At 45.0% G+C, this 26,172-nt stretch overlaps 1 protein-coding gene across 1 annotated transcript in view; it reads left to right on the top strand.

Moving 5' to 3' along the window:
* Positions 1–1,733: 1,733 nt before the first annotated feature.
* NEO1 (neogenin 1) overlaps positions 1,734–26,172 on the top strand; it is a 174,772-nt gene continuing 150,333 nt past the window's right edge. The window contains exon 1 of the mRNA XM_059482445.1: positions 1,734–2,052. Within this exon, the coding sequence (XP_059338428.1) occupies positions 1,938–2,052 (115 nt within the window). The 5' untranslated portion in view covers positions 1,734–1,937. The remainder of the gene's footprint in view (positions 2,053–26,172) is intronic.

Raw genomic sequence — 26,172 nt, 5'->3', positions numbered from 1 at the left:
AGGAACAGAAGGAGAAATGTTTATAATTTAACCCAAGGTATGAACTTCAGATGCCTAAATTTCAGCACAGTGGTTAGTCTGGCCCTATTAAATGCGACTGAGGGCAGGATTTTATGATGGGAATTGCTAACCAGCTTTAATAGGAGTTACACTACCAGTCCTGCCTTTTAATCACCGCTTCCATTTTCAGGATAAATTGCAGCTGGTTGCTGGTAATCCTTGTAGCATATCAGATAGCAGCATAGCTCGGCAAGGGTAAGCTGGAGAAACCCAAACATCCTTCTGAGGAGGTAATTATTCCATTGTGAAAATGCCCCGGGATAATTTTAGTGGCCAAACCCCCTGTTTCCTGACAGAAACATAAAATAATGAAGCAAGCTTCACAAGGAGAGACGCCTCAGACACCTGTATTAGCTGGTGCTTTGCAGTCACGTCAGCGTTTAATTCACTGTGTGCATTCCCTGTACGGCAGAATCCACACCTGCGTTTGGGGCACTGAGCACTCTGCCAGCCTCTGCCTCGCACAAAACCCTCTCCATAAACAAATCTGCAAATCCTGCTGGATCAAGAAGAATTTCACGGGAATATAGAGCTGCCCGCAACAAGAGGGACACCCTTGCCACACACACCGAGGTTACCAAGGGAAACTTTCCTTAACAGGAGTCTCACAACCAGCGTAAAAGCCTGGATTTTTGGAACAAAAAATTTAAAATTCGTTGTTAAATGTTTTGCAACGTGTTTTGCAGGGGATGTACCCATGTTACATGTCCTGCGGGTCTGGCTCTGTCCTGGTTACCTCCAGCCCCGGTCCCATATAATTTATGTCCTGAACGAGACGATTCAATTAGTCAATAATAAAATGAGCAAGGACACCGTGTGCATTGTAAAAATATAATTTAGTGGGAAACAAGCTGAGATGGAAAAAATATCAGGGTACGCTCCATATGATTAATAAAGGAGGAATGTATATTTATAGTTTTTATTGTGTCCTTTCTAAGGAGCCTGGATGTGGCAGTAGGGCTGGAACGGGCTGGTAACGATGCGGCATTCCAGTGATTTGGATTTGAATGGCAAATGCTGTATAAAACTAATTACCCCCAGGAGGATGAAAATACATCGCATTTGCCTTTTCGGAGCATGTCTGGCCTTTTCTTCACGTTATTTATCTTTGAGAAGCATGTTTACTGGGAGAGGCGGCATCCCGAACAGAGCAGCAGAGTCGCTCCCAAAGAAAACAAGTTTCCGCAAGTTATTTTTCTGCATTTAGCTCCATTTCGGGTTTCTGGGCGGCTCTGGATCGCTGGTAACCAGCACCATGGCAGAGCAGGGCTCCCTCTTCCCACACCCTCCGGCTCGCCACATAGCGGGGATACCCGGATTGGTGCCGAACCGTCTGGTTTTCCATGTTTTTACGTGTGGAAAACGCGCAGGTCTCGCACTCATGCTGAGCTGGTCCAGGAGAGGGGAAAACATGGATTTATTGCCTTAAAACCCACGAACTTTACGCACCGAACGCCTGAAGGGGGGGGGGGGGGGGGGGGCAAAGCGTCGCCCCTCAGGAGAGGGCGGCGGCCCCGCCCCCCCGCGGGCGCACGCGCAGGCGCGGTGGCGCGCGCGGGGGGGCGGGCGCGCGCACACCTGGCGCGGGGGTCGGGGGCGGGAGGGGAGGAGCGCGCGCATGCGCGAGGCGGGGGCGGGCGGGAGGCGGCGCGCGCCCCGCGGGGTCCGTCTGAGGGAGGGACGGAACGGAGCGAGCGAGCGGCGGAGCCCGGCCCGCGATGGAGTGAGGGAGGGAGCGCGGCCGCTCCGCCCGCCCGCCGCTCTCCCTCCGCCGCCTCCGCGCAACCCGCCCGGTAGGGAAGGAAGGCAGGAGGAGCCCCCCGGGGGAGGGGCTGGCGCTGGGTGCAGCCCGGCTGCCGGGCGCGGGGAGTGGAGCGATGGCGGCGCGGAGAGCCCGGCGGCTCCTCGGCTCCCTGTGCATCGCCCTTCTCTTCGCGCAGCCCGCACCGACCGGCGCCGCGGCGCGGAGCGGCTCCCGAAGCCTCCTGACGGGTAAGAGCGCGGCGAGACCCCGGCGGCGGCGGGCGCGGAGCTGTGAGGGGGCGCGGAGGGGTCCGGGGGGCGGCGGGGCCCGGGGCGGCCCCGGCAGGGCGAGCGGTGCCGAGGGGCTGAGCCCGCTCCGCTCCCCCCGTGCGGGCACCAGCAGGGGCCACTGCGAGCCTCGGGGAGCGGCGGCGGTGCCTCCCCGCGAACAAGGGACATCTGGAGCCCCTTCTGCGGCGGATTGAACGCTTCACCCACCTGTGCTCCCAACTCGCTGGTACCGGGGAGGGGAGCCAGGCACACCTGAGAGGAATCAGCCTTGCACCTCACCGGGGAGGGGAGCCAGGCACACCTGAGAGGAATCAGCCTTGCAGCTCACCCCTGAGGGGAGAAGGGCACACCTGAGGGGAATCAGCCTTGCAGCTCACCCCTGAGGGGAGAAGGGCACACCTGAGGGGAATCAGCCTTGCAGCTCACCCCTGAGGGGAGCCGCGCACGGGCGGGCTCTGCCCCGGCTCGGGAGGGCTGCTGGAAGCGGCACGGACTCGGTACCGGCAACCTGTGGAGAGAGAGGAACTTGCCTGGGAACTGCCGCAGTAGCCCAGAAATGAGCGGTCTGGCAGCGTTTCAGCCGCGGTAGTTCTCACACCTTTTACCATTGTTGTCTTTAATGGTCCATGATTGAATCCTGGTTCTTTATAGGCTACGGAAAACGTAATCTCAGCCAGGTGAGGCAGGAGAAGGCTCTCTCAAAAGCCCTTGCATGAGACCATTAATACCACAGAAGCCTCCTTAGCTTTGCAGCGATGTTATCTGCTCGTTATGCCAAATGCTGGCTTTAAAAAGTAACTTCTTTATTTCCTTTTTGCCAGCAATAAGCTAGTAGGATGCTTGAAAGAAAATCTGGTCTTGAATGCTGAGTGCTGGGATTAAAAAAAAATACTCCCTGTAGGTTGATTGAATCCTGATATTTTAAGAGAGAGCTCTGTGCAAATGGAATATGGGAAAAACTGCTGGTCAAATGAGTGTTTTTTAGCAATTTGGGAAAGTAAGAATGGTTAAATTCTGACATTAAATGGTGTAATTGTTCTGTTTCAAATCACATCAGGCAGGATCTTCCACGGTGGTTCTCATCTTGGGCACCACTGATGGAACCATGTGAGCTGACTCCTGTTGATGGGAATATTTTTATTTATCCTCTTACACGGTACAAACTTTACAGATTCCAGGTCTGAAGTAGATTTTTTTCTTTTGAAAAATACTACAGTTTGACTCAATCTGCAGAACATGTGTAACAGATAAGTTACTTTGTTATGTGTAAAATCTTGCCACGTAGTGATTATTTTCTGATATTCCTGCTCTCCTGACAGCTCAGTGGTCTCATGGTTGCGTTAGTAGCTCTTTGCTAGTTTAAAATAATCTTTTATGGTTTGAGGAAATCAAATGAATAGGTGAAGTTTTGTCTGTTGGAGCCAAATATGTGAATTGAGTCTGCAGAGGGGGGATGATGTGGAATAAAACCTTCATTGGAGCAGGAATTTAGGAGTATCAGTGTGGAAATCGTGGAAGTTCAGGTGAGCTCCTCCTCTTGTGTCCATGGATGTGTCCTGTGGGATCCCTGGGGAGCACCAGGAGCTGGGCTTTCCCTGTCTGAGGGTGTTTGCACCAGTTACTCAGAGGAAAGGGAGAAAGGCTCTCTTAGCTCTTTGTCTCAATAGAGAGGATGTGTAGTGGATGGAGTTCATTTTAGTTCCCACTATTTCCCATCTAATTGCCAGTAGTTTTTCTTAAATCCAGGATGTTCCACATACTTTTATATGGGCAGGTGCTCACAGGAGAGCAGACTTGGGTGCAGCTGTTCCATGGCATGAGTTCTCCTGTTGGAGTTCAGATGTGAGGGGGTAGTGCTGGCCTCTGTTCCATGCTCTGGGTGCAGCCTGATCTCTCCCGGATGCTGGAGGAGCCTCCTCAGGCTGATGCTGAGGGCTGGAGAGGCAGAGGAACAGCAGCTTTGTAGGTCCAGGTGGAGCTTTGGCTGTGGGACCCACAGCTCTCCTTGCCAAGGCTGAAGTGCTGCTTGTATGTCCAGATCAGGGGGTTTTAATGCAAAAAAACCCCAATGCTGGCATTTTGGTGTGGGTCAAAGTGCCATAAATGAGCAGAAGTTGCAGATTTGGAAGCTTGTATTCTTTGTATGGAGTCATGTGTGTTGGAGGGACATTTGATCCTGTTTATAAATAGCTCATCCTGGCTCTGAAGAAGAAAAGAGTGCAGCTGAATTATTTTAGGGGAAAACTGTATAACTTCATTTATTTGTGTGTCTGCAAACAGCAGTGTGTTTTCCATTGTAGCTGGTTGCTCTGCAGATAAGGCAAGATGAGCTGCTGATTTTGGAATTGGGACAGCATTTCACTTAGCTGAGGGAATAAAACAAGTCAGGAAGAAGCATCAAATTAAGCTAAATCCTGCCTCCTATAACTGTTTGTAACTGAGTTGAGATAAGCACAAAAACTTGGATCTATACAGATTGCATTATTAGAAATAAAAATGAAGCTGGTGTCACCTAATTTTAATAGGAAAGCTGTGATAGCCTGTATACACCATTAAGATTGCAAATGAGATTATTCAGAAGCAGGAAATTTGTTCTGCCTCTCCCTGGTATTGCTGAAGTCCTTGGAGTTGGTATGTATTTTGCTTTTAGAGGACAAGCTGCTGCTTTGGGAAGTCCCAGTGGAGCAGAGTTAGCAGTTGCTGGGCCTGGAGCTGCAGGAGGAGCCCAGACCTGAAGGGGTCTGTGAGCAGCAAGCTGGGAAGTGCATCCAGGTGCTGCTGATGGGATGCTCCTCCTGGGGAGCAATGGGGGGATGGAAAGCTGAGGATGGCAGCACAGATCAGCTGGGTCCCTAGAAACAGCAGGTTGTCATTTGTTTCTGTTGTGTGTGTGCTGCTTGATTATTTCTAATTATATCCCCAGTTAAAAATAGAGCAGAAATATTCTGGTCTCGGTTACGTCCCAAGTCAGTTAAGCACCGCTCTCCCTGCTTGATATTCCTGTTCCATATGGACAGGTTGCATGTGGCTTTTGCACTGCATGTTTATTACTCAGCTAAGAGAATTACTTGACTGGCTTATGAAGCTTTCCTAATAAACTAACACTTCAGTTCCAGAGTTGTCAGGTGTGTGCACACCTGTGCCTAGTGTTCATCATGGTGAAAAGCAGCAAACAAAAAGTGTCATAAAAAAAACAACTTGGCTTAGTTACCTTGTGTTACCTTATCAGTGTGAGTAAGGAAGTTACCTATGGTAGATATTTCCTTATACAAATAAGAGTATTTGGTTGTTCCTGATGATAAAATGCCCTTGTGATTTACACGAGGTTGACCTTCAGCCAGAGATGGTCACAGAAGGCTGGAGACTCTGTAGGCACCTAGCTGGAGTTTGTTGTATGGCCAAGAGAAGGAGAGTGATAATAAATGAGAGAGAAAATGAAGTGGGAGTTGAGGAGAACTACACAAGGAGCAGTGCAATATTCTGCTTAAGGTTTGCTTTCACGCTATTAAAACATTTAACTTGGGCAAAATCAGCCTGAGTGTCACGGGGCGTTTGAAAGTGAATTTTATTATCATCACCAATGTCATGGAGATGATTTGGTGTGTAAAATGTGTGCCAGTGTTTGTAGCCAACTCTAAGCATGCAGTGGTTTTCTGGATGCAGGATGTTTAAATGCACTTTGCATTGCCTATGAGGAGCTGTAACTGGTTGGTGCTGGTTTCCCATGAGGAATCCCTGCCGGTCTTGGGATGTCTCTTGGTGGAAGGGAAACTCCACTTTGGCTTAGCCAGTTTGTAGGGGTCTCAGTGGGCTCAGATTGCAGCTTCCATGCTGGATGCAGAGGGGTTTTCACCTTCCTCCAAGGGGTGTGGATTAGGTGTTCAGCCCCTGAGAGCCCCAAGTCTCAGTGCAGCCTTTGGGAATGGCCATGGAGGCACAGGCCCGTGTTTGCCTCTCTGTGTGCCAGGCTGAGAGGGGAGAGCTCTCAAACACTGGGATTGTCCTGCCAGAGTCAGACACACCTCTGGCTCTCCAATATTGAAACATAATGCCCCAGGCTATTGATTTTTTTAAAAAGGCAGAATAGTTCTTAATAGAGCAAATGCCTCAGAGCAGTGGAAACAGTCATATTTTACTGATTGGGTGCTATTGATTTCATCCTCCAGTGAAATTGCCAAGATGAAAGTGGTAATCCTGATTAATTCCATATAAATAGATAAGCCTGATTTGTATGTGTACAGTTGCAGGGTTGTGTAGGAAAACTGTAAGCCTGCTTTATGTGATCTATTAGGTGCTTTAATTTCCAGGGTTTTTACCATTTAGTATTCATGCAGAGGAGCATCTTAATTTTACAAAAGAAGCAGACTATCAATTTATGATAAATCCTTTTTGCATCAGTTAAAATATATTTTTTTCCTCATTAAAGCTGCCCTTACCAAAGGCAATGAAGGAATTGGAATTTTCTGCTGCTAAACTTTCTTGGGATTTTGGGTAATTCCCTGGAGTGTGTAACAACCACAAGCTGTTTGATTTGTGCAAAAAGAGAAGAGGTTTAATTTTAATGAAAAGTAATAAATTACTCTAGAGGATTTTTTTCTTTTTACATCACACTAAACTTATCACTTCACTTGTTGCTGCTGAATGTTTTGGGATTGGGTGTATGAGTAGGAAAGAAATGAGTTAAATCCATTAAGGTGCTGTTCACACAGGACTGCCCATCTGGGAACTCACTGGGCTCCAAATACATAAACTTGGGTATTTTTTAATGGCATCACTGATTCTCACTGCCAATCTCTGAACTTTCCTGGTTCAGCTTTGGGTTTGCTGTTGTGATGTGACCAAGACTGAGCATGGCATTTTTGGGAAGGAATGTAGTGGTCATTCAGTCATTTAACAATGTTTTATTTTCCTATTCCTCTGACATTCTAGCTTTCATAGTTTTCCAGTGAGAAATTTCATTTTAAGTTGATTTAAAAACAGTGAATTGTACAATGGAGAGAGCTTTTTGCCCCTCCAAGTGTGTTGTTCTCCATATGTTAGCTGTGAATTTTCTTCACTCTGGAGCTGTTTGTGCAGCTGGCTCGGTGCTGGTTACTACTGCAGAAATTCAGATGTGTCTGCTTACCCTGAATTTCTTCATTTGTACATTTTAATCTATTGATCTTCTTTTCCTTAGTGCATTGCAGAGGTTTTAGCTTGTGTGATGGACTGTTGTTGGTGGTGTGGATTTTGATGACTCAGTTCTTTTGGGTCTCATCAAAGCATGGCAGTTGGGTGATAATTTTTGGTATCCTCTAGTCATACAATTTTGTTTGGAGATCTTTTAAAAGTGGAAAGGCTGTTTTTTGATTAAATTACCCACTAATTCATCCCTCTGCTCAAAGAAATTGTGCACTACTGTCTGTTGTAGTTAGATCAGATTTTAATTGTTATGTATATGGCTGTGGAGCTTACTGTGTCTTTATTATGTTTGGTTTTGTTATTATTTTAAACCCCCATGTTTTTGTACTTCTGCCTGCTGGTCCCTTAAAATTTCCCTTTGTCTCTCCTAGTAGTACTTGATATCCTTGGGGGTTTCAGTGCTTCATCAGTTGGACTTTGCCATCTGTTTGTTTTTTTTACTTTCTTTTTGGCTTAGAAATTGGTGTCACTTACAAGAGGTTTTAATTCTAGCTCATATATCTGGAGTCCAAATATATTTTACCTTTGTTTTTTGCCTGCTGCCTGTCTTGGATGCCTTGGAGCTGTCAGGGTTGGTGACACTGGGTCAGAGCGCAGCCAGCACAGTTGTCACCGTTATTATTGCGATACTTTGATGGATTTGTCTGGTTTGATGTGTTTTTAACTGGTGACATGTGTCCAGTGCTGCTGCTGACCTCGGGGTGAGCAGGCTGTGCTGAGGGCTGCACCAGCGCAGCCTTGCCTGTTAACATATTTAACTTAGACTTGATATGGTTCTGAGGAGACTTTGTGCTTATCTCCAGCTTCCATTCATTTCATGTTCTGCATGGAGTTCCCAGCCATTTAATGAGTGCTTTTCTGGGCAAGTTTTGCTGTATTTGTTGTGTACTTTATGATGGTATTTTGAGCCATGGTAAATCTCAGTTTGTCTTCATGTTTATGTGACACTATGAATAAATCCAATATCTTTATTATCTTTCTATGTTTCAGATTGTGTATTTATAACACAGCATTGCTCCCTACATTGTCTGGGAAATAAAAGCTCCAGCTCTGATTGTGTTGGTTCCATTTCTTCCTTTCATCTTCCTTTTGGCAGAGGCACCTTTGTGTTGCTGCCATCACTAACAGACTTGAGCACTTGGAGGCAGCTTCCAGGTTTTTTTCATTCCCTAGTTCTCAGTGTAATTGTCCCACAGCTTGCTTCCACTTGGACTGAGATGGAGTCAAGCTCTGGATAAGCTTCATCCTTCTTGGCTTTCCTCTGTAGTTAATGAGCCCAAACATCTCCTCTTAACACGGCCCTGTGGTTTGTGCATTGAAACCTTAGAATGTAACTGTAGTGAGGAAGGGAGAGCCACAAATAGAGGTGTTTGGATATTCCTTCTAAAAGTAGAACAGCCTGCCAAAAGTCATTGAAGTCATTAGACCTGTCATGACTTTTAAAATTGAGCAGTGGAGTCTAGCTTGTCTTCAGAATTTTAAGAGAGGTCACATGGCTTTAAAAAAACAAACAGAAGAATCACAGAATCATTTAGGTTGGAAAAGCCCTCCAAGATCGAGTCCAGTCATTTCCTCAGCAATGCCCAGTGCACCACTAAACCATGTCCCCACATGCCACACCCACTTGTCTTAAAGAACTGAATAATTACTTGGAATTATGGCTGTTGTAGTGTTGTGCATAGCAGAGAGGAAAGCTGGGTGTTAACAAGAAGATGAAATATTTCCAAAAGTGATTTATAAAGCCAAATGTTCCAGTTTGAAAACAGGCAAGGAAGGAAGTATAAAAAACTGGAAATAAAGGAAAACTGCATGCAGAACCATTTTTTGCTGTGGTGAGACACCTCAGCAGTTTGTTGTACGCTCTAGTGCTGTGGGGATTGGAATTTTTAGTGGTGGGCTGTGAGTGCTCACCTTGCAGAAAATCCAGGTATTTTGTTATTGATTTGTGAGTCCTCCATCAGGAATGTGCTGGGCCAGATAGGAAACACGGGCAAGATGAAGTTGTAGCCAAGTGTTAATCCCATTTCGGTGTTTAGTGTCAGTGTTCCAGGCTGGCAGTGCCACTGCAGGGAGGGGTTCTGTGCCCTTCCTTGGCTTTCCTGGGTGTTTGTGGAGCATGTGGAGAATTGAATCAGATCCCTGCTTTTCTGCCTGCATCAGTACCCGTGCTGGCAGGAGGGAGAGGGTGACATGGGCACAGGGAAGGGTGACATGGGCACAGGGAACACTGCCACTGCTTTCTGCTGGGGTGGGGATTGGCATGGGATTGGAGTATGAACAGCACTGTGAGCAAAATAACATTGTGTCTCTCATGTCACCGTTTTCATCTTAATATTATGTGTTACAGCATATAGATTCCAGATCTATAGACTGAAACTTTCTCAGAAACTGTGCATTATTTATTAGCAAATTCATTGAGAAAGAAATGTTTCATGAAAGTTCATTTTCAGATTGCTAACCAATTCTCAGTTCAGCTTTAATTACTGCTTTGGTTTGTAACTTCTTTTCCCACGCTAAAATTTCATTTGTTTCTCTGGTTCTGAAGTGGGAATAAAGCTACATGTTTCATCTTAAAATACTTAGCCTTGAGGGGAAAAAAAATGCAAAACTGCCCAACAGGTTGTGGTTTCAGAGAAGGATGGAGGCCTGACAGCTCTGAATGTACTCACTTGCAGAAGTCCAGAGGGAACCTCGATTCATGATGCTTGTCTTGTGTAATGTGTCATTTTTAACAGCTGTGCTGTGGCTTTTTGGGGCCTGGACTTTCACAGTCATCCCTGTATCAATAATGAAGTCCTGGAAGGGCAGCACTTCATGGAAACCTGGTTGGAATCATAAGAAAAATTAAAGTGTTGTAGGGTGTGCCAGTATGGTTGTGAGGGAAATGGGAGCACTCTTGACAGCCAAACCAGCCCTCAAGAGAGAGGAGAATGGCAGCCAGCTGAATGGCTCAGGATGGCATGGTTATTTTTTTCAGGGTAAAATGAAGTTGAAGTGAAGTGCTGGGGTGGCTGGTGGGGAGCTGAGGACGTGGAAAACTGCTCCCTGCCTGCACTGGGCTCTGTTGTGCTGTGTTCTTGGTGGTTCTGCAGAGCAGATAAAGTGTTTTGATTTGTCTTGGTTACCCCTTTTTACTGAAGGAGATGTTGGTGATGCAGAGATAGAGATCCTGGGGCTGATTGATATACCAGCCTCTGCCAGCCCCTGTGCCTTGTCTGTGCTGAAGGGACAGACAGTCCCAGGATTCCAGCTGAAATCACAGCATCTGTTCTTAATCATTTGCAACAGCAAATTTAATACATTTTATGGGACACTATTTTCATTAGCATTAAGAGCACATAGAGACTGCACCACAGATTTTAGGTGGGACAGCCCTCCTTCATCATTTTCCCGAGTTGCTTCCTTTTCTGGAATCTGACAAGGCTTGTCTTCTGTTTGAAGTGTAAAATAGTTTATTTATCCAAATCTTCACATGTTCTTGTTTGCTCATACCTACTTCAGGTCTTCAGAGCCTTCATTTTAGCTTCTATAGTTCTTCTGTTGCTATGGATTCTTTTTACTTATCTCCTTATTTGAAGTTATGGTAGGTTTTGAAAAATACCTGGCTAGTATGAGATAAGAGATGGTTGAGATACCTGCAGTGATTTGGTAACCAGCTTGTGTTGTGGTTTTATGTAACTTTTTGGAGATGTGGATGAAAGAAAACCCACACAAACCATAAGTGCAGAAAATGGAGTGTCCTGTTGGCACAGCTGCAACACCTTGGCAGTTCCACTGAGTGTGGGTTTGTGTTCTCCCTATTTCAATGTGTTGTCTGTGAGCGCAGATATATAGGATTTCTTGTAGGTGATGTAAATATTGTAGGTCTGCTCTAAACTGAGGGCCAGAATCTGCAAGGCAACACCACAGCATGTGAATAGAGGTTTTTGTATTTCACCTCTGAGACTTCTGGAGGGGAAAATTGACTTCTGAATGTGGAAAGAGGAGAACCAGGCATCAGATGCACCCCGAGCAGGATCCAGTGCATTCCACATTCTAGGTAGCGCTGGTTAAAGGCTTTCCCTGCTTCAGCTCAGTTGGAATCTTGTGTGCTCATGGTAACAGCATGAACAGCCCCAAATCTGAAGTGTTGGTTTCTAAAGTAATGTTTTCCAGTTGTTTTCTTTGCTGTTGTTGCCAGATTTTCATTTCACTGAGGAAATCAGTCTGAATGGAAAAAGGCAGCATTCCCAGGAGCTGGAAATCTGTGCTAGATCTGATCTCTGGGTGCAATCTGGTTTGTGCTGTTTGTTGTTCTCTCTGGAACTTCTGTGGAGGCACCACTGCTCAGGGCTCTAGCAGAGCCTGAGCCTGGGCTTTGGGGTTTCATCTTTGCTTGCAAATTTATCCTGGGCAGACTTTATGGCTTTAGCATTTTCAAGCATGTCCTTTACTCATTTACTAAAATAAGGACCTGTAAGAAGTAGATTTTTGCCTTTACTTTTGTCTCATGTGATCTTAAGCATTTTCTCCAAGTTTTCCCCATTCAAGACATCATTGTTTTTTCAGAGGGATTTGAAAGGTTATCAAGTGCTTGTTTCTGTTATTACAGATGAATATATGGAGCATATTGATTGCTTAAATGTAATTTAGCTCCTGTCATGTGAGCAACTTCATCATTCTGAGCTTGTGTGCTGAAGGCCTCTTGGTTGTTGTGTGTGAGCACCATGAGTGGAGGTGATGGTGTTCATTTAAAAAATAAAATAATAGCTGGTCTTTGTGGGTTGTGCCTCGGTGGTGGTGCTGAGAGCCTCGTGGAACCATTGCCAAGTGCAGAGCTGGGTTCACTGCCCCTGACTGTGATTCCCTTGGGAGGCAAAGCTGGATTTCCAGAATGAGTGAACTGGAAGTCAAATCACCACACATTCAGTGACCTGCCATGTTACTGGCAGCTGATTTCTTGTAACTTGTGCAGTCTTTCAGTGTAGTGAGGGGATGGTAGGTTGAGTTGCTGCTTTATATCAGTAACCCAAAGACTGAAAATTTATTTGGGTGACTCTTGTCCTACAGCAAAACCTAGAAGTGGTTTTAAGTTACAAAGTTTTAAGACCTTTCAGATACCTTGTAGCCAGGGAACTGCCCTGTGTGTTACTGCTGGTTTTCTTCAAGCTTTCTCAGAAGTGGTGTCAGAAACAGGACTTAATATTTTCTTTCAGGGCTGTCCAGAGGTGCTGTGTGGGTAAGGAGGCATTACCATCCTCTGCAAAGGTGCAGGAATATTTCTGTTTTCAGGAAGCTGCTACAGCTTTTTAGGCAGAGCTTTGGAATTCTAAGCTAACAAGAACCCTGTTTGCTTTATTGCCTGGCAAATTCCTCTTCAGGCAGTTTTCCTGGAGATTGATAGGCAGGTGTTAGATGCTGACCAAACTGGGTATCACTGTGAAAGCAGAGCCACATTTAATTCATTCTTCAGCCTTTAATGATAATAACAGTTACATTCGTGCAGACTTACAGCAGTTGGAATCAGAAACGTCCATGCTCCTGCTGTAATTGCTTCTATACCCTTCCAAGGCTGTAACACAGCCTTCAGTGGTGGCTGTGCAGATGTCATTTCGTTTTGAGGTGCCATTTCCTAAATGCTTTTAGAATAAAAAAAATGTGATACTTGTTTCCAAGCCTTGTGATCTGCATGTGCAGGGAAAGATGGATTGAGGAATGGAGCTGGAATGGTCTCTGCAGGTGGGTTACTGCTCACTGTGAATGAGGTGGGGTAATTAAAGAGTGAGCTTGAATAGACCAGGAGGCAAACCCCAACTTTGCTACCCCCAAACCCTTTAGTTTATGTAACTGTAACTGCCCTGGGCTTTTGTATACAAACGGCACACACATGACTCAAAACCTGATTAAGATAGTATAAATATTTGACAAAAATAGCTCATAAATGCTATCTTTGAGCAGGCTTTTGATGCAGGAAAGGAGCAGCTGGACAAATTTGCATTTACAAATCATTTACCTTAGGAGAAAGCTCAAGTTCAGTGCCTTATCACAAAGGCATTGCACGTTAATTATTTATCATGTGCTTTGATGCCGGGTTCTTGCTTTAATAAACCGTTCTGGGGGAGGTGCCTGCTGCTCCTTTTAGCTCAGCTCCTCCCTCCCTCCCCTCCGGGTAAACCCTGCAGTGCCTTTCCTCAGAGTTTGCCTTCCAAGTTGCTGCTAAGTTGGATTTCACAACTTTTTGTTAAAATTAGAAACGTTTCTGTGATATGTATTTAATTTGTCTGCCTCTGTCATCCCTGTGTCTAACTTTGTAATCTCTATAAAGATAGAACCGGACCTGATTTCATTCCTCTCTTTTACATATGTTTTTGCACTTTCAACATTTTCTTTACAGAAAATGATCAATAGAAATGTTTATCATGGAAGTCTGATTAGAACTGTCTGTGCCATCTGTACGTGGCTTAAAAGTAGAAATTTGGTGGTCTCAGCACAGAAAATGTAAACTGCTCTGGTCATAGGACAGTCACTTCAAGCTTGTAAATTCTTGAGAAACTGCACTGATAACTTGGAGATCGTTTTGAGCATGACTGTAACACTGTGAGATATTCCTGAAGTCGCTTCATGATTTTTGGTGTACAAAAATAAAGATTTTTCTTAGCCTGTACTTCTGGAATGTGGACATCTTGTGCCATCCACAAGCTAAACTTAAATAGCAATTAGAAAACTGTAATTCTTGTAGTTAAAATCTGTGTTGGAGTTTAAATCAGAAATTCTCTGTATAGATCTGTTTTCTGGTGGCTTTTGTTTTCAATTCTGGAAAAATCCTGTATTTCCCTTTGCTCACAGTGTCTTTGGGAGGTGTGTGAGATGGATAATGTACACACAGCCATGGGTTTGTTTAGGTTGGAAAAATCCTTTGGATTGCTGAGTCCAGCTCTTCCCCCAGCACTGCCAAGGCCACATGGAGCCATGTCCCCAAGTGCCACATCCACACAGCCTCTAAATCCCTCAGAGATGGGGACTGCAGCACTGCCTGTGCAGGGTCAGACAGCCCCTCAGTGACTGTCCCTGACACCCAACCTCCCACACAGCCCCTCAGTGACTGTCCCTGACACCCAACCTCCCACACAGCCCCTCAGTGACTGTCCCTGACACCCAACCTCCCACACAGCCCCTCAGTGACTGTCCCTGACACCCAACCTCCCACACAGCCCCTCAGTGACTGTCCCTGACACCCAACCTCCCACACAGCCCCTCAGTGACTGTCCCTGACACCCAACCTCCCACACAGCCCCTCAGTGACTGTCCCTGACACCCAACCTCCCACACAGCCCCTCAGTGACTGTCCCTGGTACCCAACCTCCCACACAGCCCCTCAGTGACTGTCCCTGGTACCCAACCTCCCACACAGCCCCTCAGTGACTGTCCCTGGTACCCAACCTCCCACACAGCCCCTCAGTGGCTGTCCCCATTGTCCAACCTCCCACACAGCCCCTCAGTGACTGTCCCCATTGTCCAACCTCCCACACAGCCCCTCAGTGGCTGTCCCTGGTACCCAACCTCCCACACAGCCCCTCAGTGACTGTCCCCATTGTCCAACCTCCCACACAGCCCCTCAGTGACTGTCCCCATTGTCCAACCTCCCACACAGCCCCTCAGTGGCTGTCCCTGGTACCCAACCTCCCACACAGCCCCTCAGTGACTGTCCCTGGTACCCAACCTCCCACACAGCCCCTCAGTGGCTGTCCCTGGTACCCAACCTCCCACACAGCCCCTCAGTGGCTGTCCCTGGTACCCAACCTCCCAGACAGCCCCTCAGTGACTGTCCCCAATATCCATCCTCAGCCTCCCCTGGGGGCCCCTCTCTGCCCTCCTGTCAGGGGCTTGTAGAGGACAATGAGGTGTCCCCGAGCCTCCTTTGCTCAGGTTTTGTGTCTGCCTGTTCATCCCCGAGGCTCCCTGAGCTGTTGGAGCTGTCATGGGGAGGGGACAGCTCTCTCCCCCCACCCCAGAATTGTTAAGGATCACGTGTATGCTCTTTCTAGCTGTCAGCAAATAGCTTTTCAAGTAAACATTGAAAGGATTTTTAAAGATGTGAAAAGGAGTATAATTAAGGAGAATGTTACTACCTTAATGTGGCCTGGAAGCCACACTGGGATTGAATAATTTTATTTAAATATATTTGCTTGGCAAAGGAGGTGAATGCTGTAGTGAGGGCCTCCTTCTTCAGGACCGTTTTCTTTGTTAGCCTGGTGCTTGGAGCCTTTCTCAAGTGTTTCTCATTGTAGAAAAGATGGTTTTCCTTTCTTAATTTTTTTTAAAAGCACTTTAACCCTTGAGCACTCTGTATGAAGTTGAATAGGAGAAGAATAGATAGCTGGCTGTGCCTGTGCCGGGGATGGAAATGGGAAAAGATGTTTTGCTTTCTAATTTCGCTTGTTCTCGTGGTTTTTTTCCCTTAGTGGAAGTGCCAGAGCAGGATTCTGCCCTCCTTAATGAACGCTTCCAAACGCTGGCTGCATCCCACAAGAATGTGAAAGTACCAGCGAATTTTTAGAGGTCTTAATTTGTCAGCGGCTGAAGCCGCCCCGTTAGCGCTGTGATTGAGGCTCATTCCCGCTCCTGTGACCCCCCCAAAGCCGTCGGTGCCTTTCGTGCGCCGGGGATGTTCGGAGCCGCTCTCTTCCCCAGGGCTGCTCTAATCCCCTCGGGGATATTTTCATTGCCTGACAGAGCACAGGAATGTCTGAGGCCGCCGCAGGGGGCTGGGGAGAGCTCTCGGCCGTCGGGGAGCGCCTGCCCTGCCCTGCAAGCGGCCGCAGCCCGGAGCCGGCGCGTTGTCCTGGCCAGGAGGAGGAGGAGGAGGAAGAACCCACGCCCGCATCGCGCTCTTGCGGCGCGGGTAGGTCTGAGGATGGATTTCTGCAGCTTGCTTTCTGTAACGCTGGGCACAAAGGACCACGACTGCAGCCTTCACCTGCAGCCACTTTTGCCTTGCCCTGCCATGCCAGCCCTGGATTCTGGGAGTACCAAACCCACAAGTTCAGTCTTTCTAGAATTTACCAGACTGAGAACTCCAACTGCTGCTTCCAGCGTGGCTGTCAGAGACAAAGCTTTTCCCAATCCATTGTGGCAGCTTTTCTACGTGGTTATTGTTCTTAATGCACGCTCGCGCTGGAATCGTTTGCAAGGGAAAAGCTGTTTTAGTGATCTATACAGAGAAATAAATCCTGATTCTTACACATTGGAGGAGAAAATGTATACTGTGAGGGCTAAGTGGGTTTTGTTACCCCAAAGTCAAGTGCAGGAAAGCCTTGAAGATGTAAATATGTTCAAATTCTGTGTTAGTCAACACAATTGATTTCACACACGACTTGCATCAAAAAAGTAAATTTTTATATTTCTGAGGCTAAACACTTACAATATTATTCTGAAACACTGTGTTGTGCACAAGTTACAAGGAAATGTAGCTGCTTGCACTTGATGTTGTTTATCCAACCCTTACTCAATGTTGTAGCTTTTTGATGTAGCCTTTGCTTGAAGACTGTTCTGAATTTTGCTGTTAGATGTTAATGATGCCAATATTAAGTCAATTCTTTCTGAGTACCTAATCAATATACAGAATTATTTTTTTATGTGCCAGAAATTGATTTTAACACTACTTTTTTCTCTCTGGCTTTCCTGGGTTCTCAGGACATTATTATGAGAAACAGGTACAAAAATGTCTTTTACACAGGTATTAGTTTTGTGGCATGGTACAGATCTGACAAAGGAATTACACTTATTAAGTGTATAGTCATTGCAAGGATTTTTCATGTGGGCTAGGCAATCTAGTTTTGAATATATTAAAGCAGGAGGTTTGTGGGAATATGGCACAGGGAACTGCCTGGTGTCTTGAAAGCTCCACAGAAAACTCTGTAATTATGTTCACTAACTTAGAAGAAAACAACCTGTGAATTTGACGCGACAGCTTCTGTCAGACACAGATGTCACAAAAATATCCTAAGTCGTTGTTTTGGTACATTTGCTGGACTTTGTTACCCATCCAGAAATCTCCAAGGCATCCAAACTTTGGGATCCTTCTTTAAATGGCATCAGGTAGAGATAGGGTACCATGCATCCACATTTGTGCTGCTAAATTTAGAATAAACCCTACCATTAGCTCAGAGACTCAGATCAAACCAGTTTAAAAACCAGACTTGTCTGGTGCTCTGGGGTACCCAGATGAGCTCACCTGGTGGGGTGCAGCCTGTCTCCAGTGCTGTTCTTGGGGTTGCTGTGCTGTTTGTTTTGCACAAAACTGGAAATTAAAATAAGATGTCAGTCTTTTCATAACCCTTCTCATATGGAAGGAAATCGACTTGGCTTGTTACTGTGACAAGTGGATTTTATTGTAATGTGTTGGTGCACTGTTGTTTTGTGCACATTACACCATTCTTATGCATATAGTCTGGTCACATCATAGTTTATTCATCACTAAAATTGTTCTGGAAAGTGCAGAGCTCCCAGCAATTGTCACTTCCCTGAGTCTTTCTGAATGCCTTGAAATCACTCTGAACTCTTGAACTGTCTTTTCTTGTTCCTCTGAATATTAACCTTATCACTTGAGAAACGAGCACAGTTTGGGTGCAGAGAATACACAATACTCCATCCTTTCAGTCCCCCAATTTTACTTTGCATGGAAATCAAAATAGAAAATTCCAAAAGCCAAGTGTTCCCACGTGACTGCAGGGTGTAAGGTGACCTTCTTGGCTCTGCTCCCAGTCCAGGAATGTAAAGTTTCTTTGAGTTAGACTTTGAAACAGGTATTACTTTACAATTTAATTGGCTGCATACATCTCAAAAAGGATATAAACCAGTGGGTTTTTCCACTCTGGAGACATAAAGGCTTGTTTCACAGGAGAGGAGGCATAAACAAGCTGGTACAAGGAGCCCTGTATGAACTGAGCTATACTGTATACTTCAGGGGGAAAAAAATAGTTGGAATTTTTTTTTTTTTACCTTGTGGGTTTTGGCAGTGTAAAACAAAACAGTCAGTGTTCTCTTATAAAGCTGAAGAATTCTTTTATATCTTGAAAACATATTTAAAGACCCCCCTCCCCAGGTCTTTGTGGATCACTGCAGATGTTGTTGAGCCTTAATTTTGCTGGAGGTTCTTGCTCAGCGTGGTCACTGCCGTGCTTGGTGCGTGCTGGTGACAATTGCAGAGCTGGGGCAGCAACCAGCTGCTTTGGAACCAAAGGCCACTGCCAATTAGAGACAAGAAAAAAGAGAAATTCAGAACATTTTGAGCTGTAAAACCTTTGTTTTGGAGTTTTTTTCCCTTTTCTATTTTTTTAATAACTGAAAGTGATCTAATTAGTGTCTGTAGCTGGATCTGAAAGGCTTTTGCTGACCTATATTCAGACCCCTTTCATCAGCTCCTGTGTGGGGAAGATCTCAGTAGCAGTTATTTAGCAGTGAGGAGCCAGGCATTGCAGGGAGGGTGGATAAGCTTCTTAGTTCTTTGAATCTTGTTTTGCTAGTTGTTTGTTCATTCCTGACTTCAATATTTGTGGCTTATCTGCAATTTTAATCTGACTTTACTGTTTTGACCCTTCTTTCTTTGTAATCTGTGGCTTTTAATGTCTAAAAGGTCCTAAATATTTGATCAAAATAAGACCTAATTCCCCTTCTGAAGGAATAAATCACTTGAAAAGTGGCAGAAAGAGAAACCATATGCAGGGAAAATGTAGTTTGAGGGGAAAGCTAGAGCGTGCAAGCAGACCCAATCAATTACTGAGGCTTGGCACTAATGTTCCCTCTGCTCCCCACTCAGCCACTTGCAGGCTTCTGCTGCAACTTGGGGACTTTCCATTAATCTGTTTAACATTGAGAGCTCTGGGCACACAGCTTGGGCCTGGCTTGTTCTGTCCATCTCATTTTGTCCTGGGTGCTGCATTTGTGCTCCAGGTGCACTCAGTGTTCTGTACAGCTGCACTGGGTTTGCTCTGGGTTGTTTGGAGCAGAGCACAGGGATCCATCTCAGTTCCTCTGTGCTTCAGGATTCCAAGGAGGATGTTGAGGTGATGTGTGTCCTTCCTAATGCTGATTTAGCAGAGTCTTCCTGCTCTCCACCTTTCACCAAAGAGAATTTGTTAAAGCTGATGATGAAACCACCACATGTGAGTTATTCAGACATGGGACTAGAGAATAATCTTTTTCCTCTGAACTTGACATCACTTGACATCTTCAGAGCTCCTTAACAAAGATGATGAGCAGCCTTCATCCTGGGGCTGAATTAATCAAACTGGTAAATGCCCAAAGGAGATGCAGGTTTGGGTAACATCCATGGCAAAATAGCTCCTAGTTATTTTACAGAAAGACTTTTAGTCATGAGGTTTTTCACTTGTGGATTTGGTTGCCAAGAAAAAGTTGGAAAAAAATTTGTAGAAATTATCACTGTTCTCCCATTTTACAAAATGTCATTTTCAAGTAATTCCTGACCTATTAGCTCCTGGAAATTTTGTTTAATCTTATCTGAATATTTAGTGGCCAAGTAGTTAAAATATTATTTAAACACAGGCTATCATTTATAGCTGATTTTTTTTTTAATAAAAGCTAAATATTTAAAGTTGAGCTTGCTTTAAAGTCAACATTTATATTAATGCATAACTAAATATTCTGGCAGCACAAGCCTGACATTTAAAAGAAATTCATATGAGTAGGAAGGGAGAAATCAGTGGATAAGCACTGGCAGTTGAGTTTAAGTAGTAGCTGGATTCTGACAGACATCAGGTGAGGAAAGTTCAGAGGATCCTTCATTCAACCCTAAAATATTCATCAGGAGCAGGAAAATTGGGGTGACTGTGTCTTCTGCTGAGTCTGGGGTGAAGAGGAGCGTGTGGGAAGTGGAGATCACAGCAGCTCACCATCAAAGCTCTGCTCTCCCAACCAGAGAGGCTTTTGTTCCACACATCTCACATCTGCACAACATGGCAAAACTCAGAGGCAGGAGCCTTTCATGTGTGCTGTTTAAAAAGGCTCAAACAACACCCAAACAACTTCTCCCTGTGTTTACAGCATTCCAGTTAATTCCCCAGAAAAGCAGCTTGACACTGGTATTAAGTAATTTTATGTCATAAATATTTCTTTTGAATGTAATAACATGTGAAAAGTTGTACAGATGGGTTTTAAGCAGCCTGATGTATATAAAATATCTTTCTTGCTCCAAAGATTAAGGTTTGGTGCTGTGATTATGGGTTATCATCATGAAAATGATCAGCCTGGCCTCGAGGGGAGGAGCTTTGTAATAATAGAGTGATGATTTTTAGAACAACCAGAGGATGGGATGACCCAGTAAAACTGTTTTCTTGTTTTTTCAGAGTAACAGGATTAACAGATCGATCCAAATAGATCAATTCTTTAGTCTGACTAAGCATTGAAAGGCCACCACCTGTGAAATCCTCACTTTGAAGTCCTGGTGATCTAATTGTTTTACTTTCAGGTGTAGCACTTCTGTGGAAAAGAAGTCTGATGGAATTTTTACTAAGTAACTGCTACATGACACAATAAGATCAGTTGCAGGTAAAATTGTCATGTAAAAACAAAACAGAAAGGGTGTGTTACACGTGCAGACACATGGCTGTTTTGGACATGGAGAAGAGAGAAAAAGAGGAGTTGGGAGCATGAAGCATCAGGATAAATGTGTTGTGAAGGAAATCCTTGTCCCCAGCATGACTGGTGATTTACTCTGTGTTCCCCTTCCCCTTTCAGACTCATTCCCCAGCCTGGTTTTCCATTTGTGGTCGGGTGCCCTGCTGCTTTCAGACAAATCACAAAAAGCCCAAGATGTTGGGCATTACCTGACCAGTTCATTGCTTTTCTCCTCTTTGGATGAGAGGTTTGGCCCAAAGAAAAACCCATTGTTAGGGAGCCAGGAATGGGTCTGTGTGTGCTGTAGGAATGTACTTTTAATATTCTTGGACGACTTGCCTCTCAACAAGAATTGTTGCTGTTGGAGCTGCAAAGACTGAATCAGCTTCCTGAGGGGAAGCAATTGTAAAATATCCAGGAAGTTGTTGGGAAATGCAAACTTCTGCTCCTGCCTGCTTGCTCTGGAGTGCTCAGCTCTCAATAGCAGCAGCCACAGGAAAATGGAGCTGTTTTCAGTGGTAGAAAACTCTCTTGTAGCCTGGCTGTCAGAGATGTGGCATCAGGCACTGTTAAGCTCAGGCCCTTGCACAGGTTTGTCACCACATGAGAGGAACAGCTCCTGGCAGATCTTTGCAAGGAAGACTCTGCACTGCTGAGAGAAAGGAATCTCATTGTCATTGTTTTCCTTGTTGGTCCAATTTTGGTTTTGAACAGCAGCTTGTCAACTTCACTGTGCTCCTGTCTGGGAAAAACAGGCAAACCAGAGAAAACAGCCAAGGGAATAGTGGGAGAGGCAGGTGTGAGAAGGGGCAGAAGTGAACGTTCTGTGTGTGACATCTCCTTTGAGAGTCCCCCTGGTTTTCCTTACCTGAGCTTCTCCTCAGCTGCAGACAGCCTTACAGTGGGGGCCTGTATTGTGCTTTCTCCACTGACACTTTTATCAGTGCCAGAGTGACACAAAGTGATTTTTGTTGGCTTTTCCCCTCTCCATGCCCTGCTTGGGCTGCAGCCAGGTGGGAGTCCCTGTGAACTTTATCCTCACTACATCACATGGATTTAAAAGAGAGGAGATTCCTGTCATGTGATTAAGCATTCCTTTTTTTAAACTGATATCTGTTAGGATAAAGAATATTTTAAGTGATGAAATGTGTTCTTTGGCTGCTGTAATGGGCAGGAGTTCTTTTTTTGTGTTATTAAAGTAAAGCAGATCTGGCAGGATGTAAGTACATGGTCCCAGGATTGGGTAGCAACTGCTGCAAAAGTGTATGATCAGTCTGTCCTCCTGCCTTGTATTATGTAGACAAGGAATAACATTTTTGTATTTGAGTGTGAACATTTTCAAATCTGAGCAAGTTTGAATTCAGATTTTTCCTAAGTCTTGATAACACAAAATACTGTCTCTTGAATTTGAGAAAGTTTGTGAAGAGAACTGAAAGCCTTGAGAATTCTCAGAGTTGAAAGAAAAACGTTAACGTGAACTCTAAGATGTTTTGTGGCAATGCTTTCACCATTTGATAGGTGAAAATTAACTTGTCTGAGGTGGTTTCAGAGTTGCTGTCCCTCAGGAAATGAGGTGCTCGAGCCCATGTCAGCAGTGCCCACCTTGTGCCCTCGTCCTGGGAACTCTGGGCACACTTTGAGTGCAGCTTTCTGTGTTCCTGTTCTTTGGCCTCTGTAAGGAAGGAGGGAAGGAATTAATAATTCTACAAGCCATGGAATGAATCCTTTTTGAACATTTCTAATTAACATTGAAATATTCTCTGGATATTTTCATGGTCTAAAAAGTGACTTTGTGGCCGTTTTCATCTTGAGAGCATCAAATCCATTCTTGATTTGATTCAGTTTTTATTCATTTATGGGAATTCTTTGAAATGATCTTTGTCAAATATGCTCAAGATTTGCAAGTCGACTCGGAGTTTCTGCAAGTGGGGACTGTGTGTGCTCAAATATAACATAAATGTACATAATTAATGTACTTATGTACAAAATGAGCCTTTTTTACTTAAAAGCAGCAGCAATATTGATACAAATGTGGCTGTTTGGCGGACAGAAGGATTTTGGACTTGCTGTTTCCATCTCTGACATGCAGACCATTTTCACTGCTTAGCTAAATTACACTTTGAGCATGGATTTTTGGGGTTCTTTTTTTAGCCTTGGCCTCTCAGTGGGTTTGGACATTTTTAACAGCTTGTAGAATGAGTTAGCAAATCTCAGTGTTGTTCTGTGAGTCTCTCAGTAGCTGTCCTTGCCTGCTGGAACTGGACTAATTGGGGTCTGATTAAACTGATTTACTTCTGAAGAGAACAGAACTCTAAGTACATCACTAATGAACTCTAAAAGGTCATTTAATTTGTTTCTTTTCCTTCCTTCTGTGCATTTTCCTGTATAGACTGGGAACTGCAGGACTTAGAGTACTTTGGGGCAGCAGCAAATTCAGTGATAGGCAAACTTTGAAAGCTTTCAGGCATGGTGCAGGGTTGATCTTGTCCTCCCTGCCCCTCTCACAGGTTAGAAAGTGATTTGATAAAAGAAAAGAACTTTGACAGTATTTTATTCTAGAATTAATAATGTAAGAAGTGGTGCTAGAGTTTGATCCAATATTTATATATTTCTGCTATCTAAGAGTTAGAACAGTCTCATGAGAACAGGCTAAAATCCACATTTGTAGTAATCTCTTAAAGCTGAAAGATTTGTGGAGTCCTCAAGAAAAGTTTTGTAAAGAATTCAGTAGTGAGAATTGTTCATGTTCCTGTTCTGTTTGGTTCTTTGTTCTCACTGGAAATACTTTTTTCTGCTGGTTCAGAATTTTGCCATTGTTGCTGCAATATAATCCTTGTATTATTGGGGTGTTACAGACCTGGTGGAACTTTTGGCTGAGAACTCTTGTGCTCACCCAAACCCACCAGGCCTGGATCTTTAAATCCTATCACCCATCAGTGTCTCTTGCTGAGCCTTCCCCTTGAGGGCACTCAGTGCTTTCAGTGTTGTGTTGCTGGGGTGTTGGCACCACTGCTGCCTGACAGTGAGGAAGTTCTGATGTATTTAATGTACGGGTTCATCTTTGCAGGGAGCTGATTTTGGCTTCTGTGGGAATCCTCACCCAGTCCCCAAACTGGTCCCCCTGGGAGATAAGGACTCAGGATTGTAACATACCAAGTGTTTCCCACTCAGTTTTCTGGGACTTTGCTCATAACATTATTTCAAAACATTGCTCACCTACATTCTGTGCAGGGCTGGAGCTGCTTGTGTTAACAAATGCAGGTCTGAAACTGTGGAAGGATAAAATGTAAGAACATAAAGGTAGTGCAGAAGGTAATCTCACCTCTGAGGAGCTGCAGCTGTGCTAATCACCAAAGATTAGGAACAGGCCTGCCCTCAACAGGCCACAGCTGTGTCCAATAAGAAGAAGAGCTACAAAAGAGTGGGGTAGCTGGGTGAGGGTAGAGTTGGAGTTTGTTGGCTGTGCTGCAAGGAGCTGTCCATGAGAAATCACCAAGAAGATATGGAACTTTTGCAATAAGATGACAACATGAAACCTGCTGGAGGAGGAGGCTGCTGGGGCAGCAGGAGTCAGCTCTGCTGTTGGGACTTGAGCTCTCCTAGGCCTCCCTGAGAGCCACAGGCACACAGAGAGTGTTCTTTCCATGCTTCAATCAAAGTTTCCTTTGGATTACCCAGGAGCTGGGGAGCTGCTCTCTGTTGGAATTACACTTGTGATGCACTGAGCCTTGTAGAATCCACTCTGACACATGTATTTGTGGATTTGGGATGGAAAAGCAAATCCCATGTGCAGAAGAACCCCTGAGGAGGCTGAGAGAGCCTGGTGGGTGCTGGCCAGGGGTCACTCAGGCCCTGGGGAAGCTGCTGAGTCCCAGCAGGGATCCCTGGGATGTGGCCATGAAAATGCTGCATTTCCCTGGGCTGTCAGGGCTGGCTCTGGTGTCCTTGGGTGACTGGAGCCTGGCTGTGTTACAGCCAGCTGAGGAAACGGGCAGCAAACTTTGTCAGGACTATTTTTGGTAATTCTGAAGTAGAGAATGCCTGAGCATAAATAGACTTCCCCATGCCCTAATGAAAGCACTGGGCTTTAATTTGACTTAGTGTGTTTTCTGGTTATGCTAAATTACTTTTATGTGGCCCTTGTGGTTATATATTGAATTTTTTTATTTTTTGTTTGCAACAAACTGGCTCCTCTGGCTTAAAGCCTGCATGGACCAATGCTGGAGCAGAATTTTTCTGGTAAAGCCTCAGTAGGTGTAAGCACAAGAGGGAAGACGTTGATTTGTTCCACTGTAAGTCTTGTGAATGTTGACTAAATGTAGTTTGAGGCAGGGGTAAGGCTTTTCAATGAAAAGGCAAATTTCAGCCTAAAGAGAAATTTTAAATACAGGCTCTAGTTGTGTTTAAACAAAGTCTCCAATGGTATGTGGGTAGGACTCCCTGCTGTGCAGGATTTATTCTAAATTACCACTGGGCTGAAGTTTGCCATGTGTTGGGTTCCCAACAGTGCCAGTGCTGGGACTGCTGATTATGAAAGTTTTCCATGAGGATGAGGTTTTAGTTGATTTCCAAAATTTTTACCCAAAATACCTTCAAATTTCCACCTGTCTCTGTGGGAGAGTTTAGCCTGCTGTTTTCCTCCAAGCTTTGTGCCCCTTTGGAAGCCCCTCTTCATGTTTGTAGTGGTTTGTGTTTGAACGTGTTGGGGACTCTCCTTAGGACCTTGTCCTTTTTTGTCTCCTTGTCAGAATGGTGCAAGAGGTGTCCTCAAAGAGCAGCACTTCAGGGACAGTGTCAGGTGGGCAGGGAAAGGTGGATTTGTAAAACCTCAAGCAACTGCTGGAGCTCCTCTGAGCTGCACCAAAGGCAGATGGATTCAGTTACTTCAAACTTGTTTATTTATGGCATCGTTCACTGAAGAAATGTCCTGAAGTGATGCACATTTTAAACAGTGTATTCTGGCATTCTCCATGAAATAGTGGCTTGCCTTAGGATCACATATGAACTGTGCCTCTCCTGGTGTACCATTCCTAACCACGAAGAGCATGAATTATTATTGACCATCTTGAACAATTCCCTGCCCTCCTGTGTCTGAGCTCACTTCACCTGCTGTTAGCTGAGAACTGCTCCAGTCCTTACCCTTGCCAGCTGTGTGGTGCACAGAGAGGGCCCAGCTCACACCTTGCTCTGGGAGCTGCTGTGAGGGGGAAGCAAACCTTGGGGTGGAGCTGGATTGTGGCTGAGTGAAGGGTGGAAAACACATCTGGAAGGACAGCCAGAGCT

The sequence above is a fragment of the Ammospiza nelsoni genome, chromosome 14 (genome assembly GCF_027579445.1).
Source record: "Ammospiza nelsoni isolate bAmmNel1 chromosome 14, bAmmNel1.pri, whole genome shotgun sequence".
Taxonomy (NCBI): Eukaryota; Metazoa; Chordata; class Aves; order Passeriformes; family Passerellidae; genus Ammospiza; species Ammospiza nelsoni.
This window is presented reverse-complemented; position numbering and strand designations above follow the sequence as displayed.